Source organism: Plutella xylostella, chromosome 5 (genome assembly GCF_932276165.1).
Source record: "Plutella xylostella chromosome 5, ilPluXylo3.1, whole genome shotgun sequence".
Classification (NCBI taxonomy): Eukaryota; Metazoa; Arthropoda; class Insecta; order Lepidoptera; family Plutellidae; genus Plutella; species Plutella xylostella.
Window position 1 is genome coordinate 1,235,989 of NC_063985.1, and position 13,916 is coordinate 1,249,904.

The window sequence follows — 13,916 nt, forward strand, 5'->3', positions numbered from 1 at the left end:
GTTCCCAGGCTATAGTTTTATTTAAACTGCGTATCGCGATAATCGTGCGAAGATGTACACCCGTTATGTAGAGTTTATAATGGCGTATGGATTTCTCTCCTGTAATTATTAGTGTTCGAGTAGTGAAATTGCTTGACTTTTTATAATATATTTATAATATAATTTTTCTATAATAATTTTGAATAATATATTTATGAAGTTTATGTAGGTATATTAGTTAGAATATGTAACTTATGTTAGTATTTATGTAGCTATAGTATGTATGGTTTATTTAGCTATATTATAAGTAGTTAGGTAGTAGGTACACCGCCCTCAAATTTTCTTTAGATTTATTTCTTTATGTTTAAGGTTACCTGTAAGAGATCGCTCTAAGCGATAAGGTCGCCTATTGTTCATTGTTCCTAGTTTATAAGTTCTCTTTTTTATATTTAAATTTGTGGTGTTCAATAAAGATATATTCTATTCTATTCTATTCTATTCTATGAAGTCAAACCAATCGATCCATTTTATTAACGATCATAAAAAACGGTTGTTAACAGTTAATCAGATTCTACTCACATTCTTATCACTGGAAATGTTTTGGACATTATCACAATCTACCTAATCATTAGCAATGCAAAGTCAAGGACAGGTCATTAGCACGCAATGTGAAAAAAAAAACGCCGGAAGAACTATACAGGACCTGTGCGAAGGTCAACACGGGTGTAAGACAGTCGAAGAAAGGTATTATTTCCCATTTTAATGATGCGGATATTTGTATGATACTGCAATAATGACATGCTGAGAGCTGTATCCTTATAACGTGATCCTGAAAAATACCCCAGCATAGTTCTCTGTAGTATGTAATAGAACGATTATTTACCAACTTAGGGATAGTTCTCTGTAAATGTTTTATTTATGGATCTATGATCAAACAATTAATCTAACAAGTCTTTTAGTATTATGTGGGACAGTTCGGGAGGACTAACTTAGTGACCGAATGCTATAGTTTCGATTGCCAAACGGTTACGCAAGTTGGTTTGATAGACGAATCTGACAATTAGCTATTGGTACGCTACCAGAGTTGTGGCGCTTCTTGCGAGAGGCCTATCTCCAGGAGTAGACGGTTGATGGCTCATGATGATGAAGATGATGAGCGCTCCGAATACGAGACAGAAACCCAAACTGACAAAGGAGAAAACAGGCAAATAATTTGTATTCTAAATTGGAAGACAAATTATGATAATGATTACTAATTATCGCTCGCAGCATGTAGCTCATGTAGCTACAGTTTATACTATTTTAAACCGTATTTTCTTGTGATTAGAATAACATGGTCAAGTGCAACTGTCCCTGACAATACCTACATAATAATTATGGATGAAAGGGTTCGCGTGACACAACCAATGCAGGTACCGCCAAATCCGTGATAAAACTAATAAACACAGGACTTACATTATAGTAATTTGCTTTATTTATTTCAAAACTAGCAAGAGTACTATTCTCTTCTACGTACCACATAGTACCTAGATTGCGGCCGGTTACATCCGAATTGATACTCGTCTAGAAACCATTTTATTTACGCGCCTGAAAGATGATAGCTAAAACCAATACAAATGCTCTGTGTTGTATGGTTTATTTCTGCACGTTAACACCCGCCAAAGCTCGAGCCTGATTGAGCATCATAGAGAGTTGTTAACTCTACTCTATGGTCCGGCCCGGCAGGTACTGTCAGAAAATGTCTATGGTCAGTTTGTTGACCCGCGCCGTGATTCATCGCACGCCACCGCCGCGGCTTGCCCCGCTTTTCGTTTGTTTATTTATCGATTATGTTGTTATCTTTCTTTTGTTTCTTTTATATCTTTTGATAATTTGGACTCATTTTGTTACTACGCTATTGCAGCACTTAGGACATAATTATGATTACTTAATTTAAAATACATGAGAACAGTCCTTTGTTATTCGACCTAGAATTTAAAGAACCGCTACATCTGAGTCAGTAGAAAGAGGCGCAATATTAGAAGGTGAAAAACAAAATCACGATAAAATAAAAGTTGAAATGCCATATAAGTTGAAGATACTTGCGAACGAACAACGAACAACGAGTGACCGTTATAATAACTGACTCATTAAAGCGAGGTGCTTGACTTTGTCAACAGAATAACAACGGATTATTTTTGGATAACGCTATCATGCTTGTAACTGCTTATACATGGTTTTGCTAAAAGGGTATACTAAGCCGAAACCTACATGTTCAGCATGGTACCTATAATATCTAAGCCAAAAAATGAAATCAGAATTTCAAATTTCGCAAAAAAATATACCATTTTCCATAGAAACTTTGTTGGCCACGTGACTTTTTACTATGGACAAAGTCAACCCTTTTTGCAACGTCCCTATATTTTTGTAGGAGTATTTCTAATTCATGAACAATCGATAGATTTGGTAAATTAAATATACTATTTGACTCACCTTTAGTCGCCACTGGTATGGATTGCCGCGTCATGTCCTATAATAAAAACAATATATTAGTCAAATAGTATTTATAAATAGTAGATAGTTTATGACCACAATATACCACAAGAACGACACTAAGCAAAAATAAAGTTTAAAAGCTTAAATCCTTTTTATTGTAACCAAAACCATCCCGTGCCTTTACTAAGTAGTCTATTTACAAAAGAAAAGGAAAGTCTGTTGAATATACGATTACTATTTTAATTTAACACAATGACATACTAAGAAATAGGGTAAACTATGAAACATACTAAACAGTAAATTGATAATACAAAATTTTAGGATAATAACATTTTATCAATCTATTGATTTTCCCGAAAATAATGTTATAAGGTAAAAGAAAAAATCATACAACAATGACACGTGCTAAGCCCGCACGAAATTAGCTGAAATATTTCGTCAATAGATATCACTTTCTAAATCCAATGTTACATTGTTTACAACACATCGTCATAATGCGGGCAAACTGCGATTATGTTTTGTCACCAGCTATATTAAAAGTATTACCTCAGCTTAGGCAATAAACCACTTTCCCTGATTTACATAATAATACAATCCCACAAATGTTTATGTACAGATAACAATAAGTAGATACATAAGCTACACAAAAAGTTACAAACTCTTTACCATTGGACTATAATATTTCTACGTATAATATTCCACCACGACACGATACACACAACAACACAGAAACAAATAATAACCTTTCAATGAATTAAAGTATAACATAAAACAATGACAATTACAATACTCATATAATGTAAGATAAACAAAAATTTTATATAAAATTTTAAGGTAAATTCAGTCAAAAACGACTATTACAATTATACTCATTTGGTTGTTTACTCGCGTAAACCTTTGTGAATACTATTGAAGGATTATATATTATGTTGCTATGTACCTGGCAGCTATTTGCTAATTAACCAACTTTATTTTGGCACGTCTGAAACCAGGTCAGCTGAAACTAGCAACATGCTATCTGCATCTCGACGTTACAACAAGTATCTACACTGTTTGTTCCCCTATCTAAACATGTATATTTTTTTATATGAAGTGAAAATAATTCACATTAGAAGACTCGTCCTTCTGTTATTTAATTCCTGTAAATCCCACAAAACTAACTTCACTTTGTTAAATTTACAGCACGAGTGCTCTCAACAAAAAAATTACATTACCTACCTACTGAAGTTGATACATTATGAACTCTGGGCGACGGAATCAGCAATATTGAATAGGCGCAAATATTGGCACGAAGCTTATGTATTACCCTGTGCGGTGCTTGGGAAATCGACTTCTTGCCACTAGCTAGATGCGGATTGCACAGAACCTCTCTTAAATTGATTTTGTGATAGAAAATAAATTTACCAAGCGCTAAACGTAAGTTATAAATTGTATTGTAAATACATTTTGTACTGTCAGACTTTTGACAGGCGACTAAATGCATTTAGTGTTAGGTGAAATTCCACCTAATATCAATTCAGTCCGGCGGTAAATTGATAATATTAGGAATTTAGCATACCTTTATGATTGGAAAGTCGATGTATTCCTTTAAATGGGTTGTAGTCGACGACATTTCCAGTCGATTGAACCCCATAATGCATTATCCGAAAGTCAACCATTTCTGAGTTATTTAAGATTTGAGTTTTTTTTAAATTTTGCCAAAATTAATGTTTAAAAGCAAAATATTTCAAAAACCAACGATTTTTTTAATACTTTTTTGATTGTTTTGCATTGGTGACACCTTAGTCAACTAATTATAATCATTAATTGCGTAATATTTAACTTAATTTAGACACAGTGCTTCGAAATAGATGAAACATTAAGAAAATTTTACGAAAGATGAAAATAAAAAAGCTAATTTAAAAAAGAATTTTATCTGACAATTTTTCAGGCACTACAGCTTAAAAACATAATGAATTTATAAGCTTTAAAATGACATATTCCAATCTAAAATCGATTAAGGTATGACCAAGATATAGCCAAAACAACCGCATAGGCGGGCAAATCTCAGTAGGGAAACAAACTACATTTTGTTTAAATTTTAAGGTAAAAAGTATTGTAACTGGACTTATCCGAACCGTTTACAAATGATTGTGTTCCAATAGTGCGGTTCCTCAAATGCACTGATCTAGGACAAGGTTGTTTCACCGAAATAATGCTTGTCCGATAACACGGTTAGCCGATTGTAATTTTCAATTGCACTGTGTCTAGATTAAGTTAAATATTACGCAATTAATGATTATAATTAGTTGACTAAGGTGTCACCAATGCAAAACAATCAAAAAAGTATTAAAAAAATCGTTGGTTTTTGAAATATTTTGCTTTTAAACATTAATTTTGGCAAAATTTAAAAAAAACTTAAATCTTAAATAACTCAGAAATGGTTGACTTTGGGATAATGCATTATGGGGTTCAATCGACTGGAAATTCCTTCGACTACAACCCATTTAAAGGAATACATCGACTTACCAATCACCCTGTATATTTTTTTGTGTAATTCAGCAGAAAAAAACGTTGCTAAATGAAATAACTCAAAGTACAAAAGGCCAAAAACTCATTTTCCAATACTGTGCTATTGTATCACAACGTGTATCTAATATACACAACAATGGAGGGACCCATATTGTCTGGGGCTATCTGGATGCCACTTGCCACACATTGTTCGAGCTTTTCATGGAGGACATTGTTTAAAGTTAGAACAAGTTAGCCTTTTAGTAGAGAAAGTTATAGAGTAAGTAGATAAGGAGCAATTGGATTTTAAAAACATTGTAATCCCTACACTTAGTTCAAGCTACTGTCTATGTAACGTCAGAAATACAATCTTGAATTCGGGAAAACCTGTTAATCTATGTGCTAAAGGTCTAGGAGCCTGTGACCAGATGAGGCATGATTAATTAACTTAAAGCTTTTTGTATACATTTTTTACCAGGGCACGTGTTTATTATAGTTTTAGTAAGAAGCCATTGTAAATCCCATAATAAAATAGCCATAAAATACAAACGGTATTTTCAAAGACACCAAATCAACAAATTAGCATAACGCTGTTAATAAACTTCTGAAAACACGAAGCACAAAGTTGAACCCATCAGCGCTATAAGAAGGGGTTACGTTATGCATCTCTTTGTATCCGACTGATGAAAGCAAACTCATTCTGGACACAAAGAGCGTAGCGGCTATTTCTATTTCTATAGCAAGTTGAATAGCCCGTGATTCATTCTCTACCGACCTGTGCTAATAGAGTTGCTAATTATTTTTAGGATAGGTTAAGATACTCAATTCACAACGCAATTGCTTTAATGTTAGATTTGCGTAAACACCCCGCCCGGAATATTCAGTTTAATGGTACTACTTTCGTAAAACTAAAGTTACTTTACTAACACAATGCTGGTTCACATCGTATATTTAAAAGAAACTAGGTAATAACTTTGATGCGAAGCAACAACAGTGGTCGTCAGTGTGAAAATTAAAGGAAGATTAAATAAAAAATCTAATACATGATTAATATCTATCATCCGCACTCACTTGCGAAATTCAAGTAAATGCGATGGAATTATTACAAGTGAAACAGAAAAAACTATACAATACAGCAGTGACACCATTACAAAAGTGGAACAGAAAGTGTGATTTAAATAATAATTGCCCAATATTTTACACTAAACTAGGAAAAAACGTTATTGAATCGAGCTTTTGTCACGGCATTCGCGCGGAACGGCACACACGTAACAAAAGCGCCATCCAAGCGTCCACAACACCAGACAAAGCCATGTGCAAACCATAGTCTGTGGCAACGAAAACAAACGGTGCTACCATTGCATCCTTACAGCATTTTTGTTCCGTGCAACGGGGGCTCAAAAGCGCTGCAAGGAGACACGATAGAGACGAAGAAAAAAACAAAAGACAAAGCGGTACAATCGGCCGTAGGCCAGGTGCGTGATGGTGGCGAGGTGCGTGCGGCGGACTGTACCGATCTGGAGCCGCGGCCGGGCAGCGTGGTCCCCGCGGCGGCGTCGTCCGCGTCGCGCGCGCACCCGTCGTCCGACGACGACCCCGACGGATCCTTCGCACAGTCAAACATTACGTGCCAATGATGCTAACACATGAGGTAACACGGGGGCGAGCGAGCGCTCGGGGGCGAAAGTGAAACTGATGCCTGCACTGGAAAATCGATTAAGGCTAGAAGGGCAGTAATGAATGGTTGGACGCTCGCTCGGACATCAATCATCTTTCGATTTGTAGTTCAAACGTGGACTCAGCATTGATGTCTCCTTCGGTAAACATACTTTGAGCATTATTGGTAGAGTGATTGATTGAATAATTTTGTTTTAGTGTGGATGTTGATGAGGGCTAGTAACGGTGGTGTTATCTAGTGATATTAAAAATAGTGGTGAGCGAAACTATCTTTGAGTGACACGACATGCTCCGGTAGGCAGCGTTGCCGTGGTGACGGTGCGATCTCACACAGAGCTTGTTTCTAAATTGTTGAGTCTAAGTGCACTGATTGTTCAAGTTATCACCTGCCAGGTAACGATGTATGGGAACATTTCTACATTTTTCCGTGGGACTAGCGACGCCGACAATAATGCAACTCGCACCACTTTTGACTTTGTATTATATTTTCACTTCTATAATATTCATGCTTCATTCCATTGAAATACTTATAACTTCCACGGTTAGAAATATAAAATAAGTATGAAAGTCTTTAATAGGTAGTTTAAATTTAATTCCGGCTGAGGTACCAGGATCCCATAGATAGGACACATTCGATGCACGCGGACAAGGGCGCCGGACTGAGTGTTTGCGGCGTCGATTAGCAACCGCCGCTAGCACTCAAACAATAAGGGTGCTTCCTGCGTGGTACGCGCTTCACTGTGCATAGCCTCCAATCGATAACACTACACTAATTGCATAGGAAAAATAAGGTTTTTGGGCTTTAGCGAAAGCTGAATACATACTGTAGTAAGCTGACTGAAGGAATTAGGTCGGTCTGACCTTTGCAGTTACGAATAACGGAAACCGCACAGCGTTGCATACTGCACTTTAATTAAAGCAAGGCTGGTGATGTAAGGGAGAACATTGCCTAAATTGCTCTATGTTTAGCTCTAATTCTAATGTTTCGTCACGATTAGTCGTGGTTTAGTCTGAGTTAAAACTAATATTATGTTAGGATTGTTAGGTACAATTACAACTTTAGCTCGTAAATGCAACTGTGTGATTACGAAATGAAATCACTGATGTAATCTGCTACAATGGTTGGAAGTAACTTGTTGTCGCGTGTTTATGAATGACCTTTGAGTGGGGTTGGCGATGTTTTACTACTGTGAGTGGTCATTGACTCTGATTTAAATAGATTAGTCTCAACGGCTCACTGCAGGAGTAAATCAACTCCGGCCGGATAGATCAGTGTCTGGTTTGTGTTAATCATGTCACATTGTTACTCACTCCATTACAAATTGAATAACACAACTAATGGTCAATCTACATAAATTACTCATGAATATCAGTCACACATACTTTTTAGCCTATTTTTACCACAAAAGTTAGTTACAAGTAGCGCTCGAGGTACTAGGCGCACAGAAATACTAAAGACATCTTACTCTTTAGCCTAATATAATCACAAAAGTTAGTTACAAGTAGCGCGCGAGGTACCAGGCGCGCAGACATACAAAGGACATGTCACTCACCCGGGCCAGCTTGTTAGGCATGGGCTGCAGGTGCGGCGTGGGACGCGCGGGCGGCACCACCAGCTCGGGGTTCAGCGCGAGGATGGCATCGATCTCCACCTCCTTGCCCTTGGTCTCGCCGCGCTCGTACCATTCCACCGTCACCGAGCGGCTCTCCAGGTTCACCCCGGAGACGATGGCCGAGTGGACGCGTCCTGGAAGGCAGAGAGAAGTGAGGGTTAGATTGAGGATGAAATATACGTGAACGCTCCTGGCAGTTAACTGGAAAGTTTTACTGGTTTCTCAATCTGATATAATTAATAAAAATCATTTAATTATAATGTACTGCTTCACTAGGTACATGTCGATCGATTGAAAATTGATTGTTTCAGAACAGACAAATTTTCTTTCATTCAATAGCGGGTGTGCCAAGAAAATTTCATACTTTGCAGCCCTTATCAGGGTAATAAACGTGTTAATATACCTACCCCCAACTCCCTCGTACTCTGAACTTTGTCTTCCGAGTAGAGGGGGAGACTAGACACATTCAACAAAACTGAGGATCAAGTCAAATAGTGTGGAGTGCTTAAAGTCGATTTGAATTTCCCACTTTGTTGCATGATTGCTATAGGCTCCATCTTATCCGAACATAGAATATTGTAGCAAGAATTCAATATGTAATTAATTGAGATTTTAGTTACTGAGTTACTCGTAATAAATCGTGTCTTAATTTTAGCCAATTCAAAAGACTTATAGCTAGTCCTCTTTTACGCCAATAATATTATATTTAAATCCATGTAAAAAAAGCTCTTCCTTCCACACAAGTGGATTTGCTTGTATGCATCGGCCGTGTCAAGTTCAGGGCTAATGCGGCAACCGGTGTAAGCGCCTTAATTGATGTCCCCCATCCCATGCAGCCAGATTTAAGGCTATTAAAGGGCACTTCACTGCCTTGGTGACAATTTTATCAACGTTCCGAGTCCAATAAGAGCCATTTACCGTATTATGTAAAAAGGTTTCAGAAGTTATCATGGGGTTTTTTATGAATGTGCATTAGGTACTGTAACAATCCCGACACTCTAGCTTTTATGCTATGAATTGTACGATATTGAATGGTAATTGCTACTAAGCAAATAAAAAACGTAAACGTTTGTGCACAAATATACAAGGGCCAGAATACGAACAGTGAACAAAATTTCGTAGAGAAATTCTATCAGGCTAAAGTGAAATCACCATACCATAAACACACTCTTTAGAAACAACCTCAGCTACCAATATTATGGTAACAAGAGAACATTAATAATATAAACGTGTAACACTCTTACAGCAAATGAGCGTAATTTCCTCCTCGTAAGTTACTGAAATTACCTACAGCGGCGGCGGCGGTGGCGATAATTTCATAACAAACACACGAGAGTTTTCAGTGGCTGAAGCTTACAGTTCTGTAAATAGCCAGCAAGGTCACCGACCTGGGGCTGCTTCTGCTAACGTGTAACCGCTCTTTGGTGTGTCTTTGTTACTCAAGTATTTGAGTATCGATGTGTATATTTTTTTAAGCCATTAATTAGAAGCGAGCTTATAGATATCATAAATTTAACGTACATAGATTAAATAAATATAGCTATCCTATCAACATAGCATTAGTATGGTAGCTCTTATTAAATTAAACATAGGTAGGTACATATTTTTCCCATCACACCAGAATCCGGCGACTGGTTAGTAGAACAGTCCCGCGCCACATCGTCTGCTGCCACCTGCTCCCTGGGGACGGGATGTTTATCACTGCGCCGCCCCACAGAAGCATAAACCTTTCAGTTATTTCAGTGCACGCTGAAAAACCGCGACTAAAATGCTACTTTTTATAGGTACTTCTGTTTTCTTGGAAACCATATTTTCACGCACGCGAGTTTAGCATAGTCCAGCAGTACGCCACCGCCGCCGCCGCTGTAGGTAATTTCAGTAACTTACGAGGAGGAAATTACGCTCATTTGCTGTAAGAGTGTTACACGTTTATATTATTAATGTTCTCTTGTTACCATAATATTGGTAGCTGAGGTTGTTTCTAAAGAGTGTGTTTATGGTATGGTGATTTCACTTTAGCCTGATAGAATTTCTCTACGAAATTTTGTTCACTGTTCGTATTCTGGCCCTTGTATATTTGTGCACAAACGTTTACGTTTTTTATTTGCTGTTTAAGCATATAAGTATATGTTACTGTTTTTTATTCTGTTTGTTATTTTTTATGTTTTTTTTTTGTGTGTCAAGTCAGTCCGTGATTTCACCCAGGGGTTCTAGTTGAAAACCAGCGCTATGGTGTGGTTTAGTACCTGCCATAGCATCAAGCTGAACTAGAACCCATTTCAGCACCGAGAAGCAACATTCTTTTAATTACTAATTTTTTTATTTACTTTATAACCTTTTTCTTGTAAATGTATGTGTTGTTTCTGTGTGTGTTAGAAATAAATAAATTTTCTTTCTTTCTTTCTTTCTTTCAGTATTGAAATGCATGTCGCTAAAGATAAGAAATGAGCATAAATGTGGATATTTTCATTTTTTCTATATAAAAGTTTCAGTAACAAAGAAGTAAGAAAATGACACCCAACTTATTACTTTATATGTGAAAAGGATTTTACCCAATTTATTACTTTATAGGTGCAAAATCGGCAGAACGTTTTCATGGGCGCTACGGCAAATTATTCAGTCTTATGAAAGCAAGGTCAACAATCCAATCTATCACATTACTTTGCAAATTTCAGAGTGAAAGTACTTCGTCATCTTTAAAATACACCTATATCATATTTGTGTGTATGTATAGTGAAAGGAAATTAGTGATGCGGCAACTTTACATTGTACAATCCATCAGGATCGTACAAAGAAAATAGGTTCCATATAATTTGCTCAATAAGTATATAAAGGCAAGGAAGACAGAGCAGGCAACATGTAGTTCAAATCTTACGAAGTCATTTTACGACGCCTGCACTGTAGTAAAATCTAGACTGGAATAAAGAACACTGCACACTGCGGATGCAGGAGGGTTTCTCTAGCATGAAGGTAGCCAACGAACGACATCTATCATGCAATCCGTGCGTGTAACACAACGGGATAGAGTCGTGGTTAGCGCAGCAGCTTTACGAAACTTCATTTTCCGCAAGCTAAAGTGACTCGGGGGTAAACAACCCGTATCCAGGTTCCAAAGTTCCGGACAGTATGGAGTAATGTAGAATTTAGTGGCCTGCAGAGGAGTATCGAGCCGGTAGCCATGGTTACGCTCCGCGACCGATCAAACGAAAGTGGAACGAGAGTACGAAATAAAAGATGAAAAAAAAACACCGCTATCGAACGCGCCCGCCATTACAATGGTCGGAAAGTAGATAACCTAAACATAGTTTTAGGTAAAAACACATCGATAAAAATTTGGAGAAGTGAGCTAATAACCAGAGTTGTGAACACTGAAATCATGTTTAAATTGCGAAAATAATCTGTTTTGGCGGCACAACGCAACAAATCTATTAGATCAGATAGTTAATAACGACCAAAGATCGTTGCATTTCCAGCCTAATGCTACTGTTTGTTACATGACCAGCCTCGTATTTGCTTCAATTTATCATAATACTGCTACCTAATAAAACATTAATATGAAGCACAACACATTAGTTCACGTAGGCGACAATCCAGTCTCAATGTTTAGAAATCCAATGCCTAATAAAGCGGTCATTTGCATTTTGCAAACAAAAGAGAAACCTTGGGAAAGTTCGCTTATGGTGTTATAAGTATTCCGGATCAAAAATACAATTTAAACTACACAATCTCAATCAGAATCATGGTTTCTGTTACATTTCGAGACTTTGACTAATGGTAATAAATAAGATCTCATAAGTCAAGAAATTGGCAAGGCGAACAAGTTACACCAGATGTATACAAATAAATGATATACCTACGAATAATCAATAGAAATCTAATAACAGCCAGATTTTGATAGTACGATTGGAATAATTCCAACTGATTAACGGTAACTGAACAAGAAAACATAATATTATGTATTTGTTTTGTTGGTAATACGACGTTATGTGTTGAAAAACATTATTCTCAGATTACTACAATTACTATTGCTGGAATTTGTCGCACATGCACTAAATAAACAAAATAAAATGACATCAACGACGTTGAACAAAATACCTTTACTGTTACTTACAATAACATAAATTATGCAATGAAAAGTAGAAATCAAAACCTTAATTTCAATAAATGTTAACATCTCGGAAATGGAAATAGCTTTACAAGACTTGATAGCCGAACTGAATTAGTTGATTTAATCTGAAACACTACTAGTCTGACCAATATACGCTGAGCTCTGGCGTCACTTCCTGTAACTTCAGTTCATAGCTCGTAGCTGAATGGGCGAGGTACACTTGCGACAGTTTTATTCGGTCGCGTGCCGCCAATGTCAGTGACCCTCCACATCTTCCATTCCGTATGCTCAGACAAAGTTGCAACTATACAAACTAATATCTTCCGTCTTCTACGAATTCAGAAGCAAGTGTGACAGAATTTTGGAGATTTTAATTATAGTTTAGTAGCGCAATACTGCCAGTGAATAAAGTAGGTAAAAGCAGAAAAGAAATCAGCAATTCCCACGACGCCATAGTTACAGGGGAAAGATTGTAAAGTTGTAAAAACACTATGCAATTACTTCGGATGTTACCGTTTATGTATCACTTTGATGGCACGAGGGCCGCGCATCTATTTACTCGTCTTGAAAAGCAAAATGGAACCTAAGCCAACAGCACTTAAGCATATGATTTGAATGAAGTAAATGGCTCTATTTTAGAAGACACGTAAACATGGGGATCATTGTGTGACTCACCAAAGCTAAGAGAGAAAACTTGAACAACATAGAGATTGGTAATATACCTTACAGAATTGAAATTAAATGGTTTTTATGAAAAATAAAATTTAAGTGCAACACCTAGTCTCTTGACATAGATCCTATCATAGGGAAGGAACAACAATGAGGACCGCAATAAGACTAACCGTTTAAGGTCCCGTTGGAGCTTTCTATCGTAAGTCAAAAGGTTAAGGACCAAGCTACAGCGACACCAACATTAGGTGTGCAGTGCGCAGGTCGCGGTCGTGATATGGCGCAATGTTACGATCCCTTTTACGAGAGGAAAGCTGCTAGATCCTACACGTATAATTGAAAACTGTGATGAGTGTTGTTTCGTGCTACTGACCAACAGATGGCGTTACTGGTATCGTAAATGGCTATTAGCTTCACATTTCATTAGCGGCGGTATGCCAAATAAAATGTATGAGGGTACTTCTGGTCGACCAGTGCAAAGGTACGACTAGTTAGTCATTTTGTGAGAAATTGTAACATTATCGACATCTTTGGTGTAAGATTGATGAGATTTAAGTTTAATCAACTCTGCGTGTTGTGGTTGAATTGTAGTTTTTGTGCATCTTCCGGAATAATAGGGGTAAGTTCTTAAGCATCCTTGTAGTAGACTTAGCTTAATACAAATGTTTATCATCCAATGTACTACCGTAACTTGGTGCTTAGTCCTTGTTTATTTATTTACAGCCTAAGGAAACGCCCTTATTATACACGGAGATATTATTCACGGATCTATTAAGGAAGACTTGGCCGTATATACTGTTGGACATTTTCACGCGATCACTTATCAGCATAACAGCCTAGTCGGTGGAAGCTCGGACTGTGGGTCTTCGATCGGGAGTTCGAGTCCCGCGGAAGTCAATTCTTTT

The 13,916-nt window shown here is 37.2% G+C and overlaps 1 protein-coding gene across 5 annotated transcripts in view; it reads right to left on the minus strand.

Moving 5' to 3' along the window:
* LOC105394101 (kinesin-like protein Klp10A) overlaps positions 1–13,916 on the minus strand; it is a 51,222-nt gene that overhangs the window by 16,327 nt on the left and 20,979 nt on the right. For 3 of the 5 annotated variants that reach the window (XM_048633528.1, XM_048633527.1, XM_048633529.1), the window contains exons 2-4: positions 8,175–8,368; positions 6,458–6,550; positions 2,452–2,488 (exon numbers count right to left, since the gene is read on the minus strand). In XM_048633528.1, the coding sequence (XP_048489485.1) occupies positions 2,452–2,488; positions 6,458–6,550; positions 8,175–8,368 (324 nt within the window). Of the gene's footprint in view, positions 1–2,451; positions 2,489–6,457; positions 6,551–7,007; positions 7,149–8,174; positions 8,369–13,916 lie in introns of those variants that run through there. The other 2 variants (XM_048633530.1, XM_048633533.1) reach the window with 2 other exon arrangements.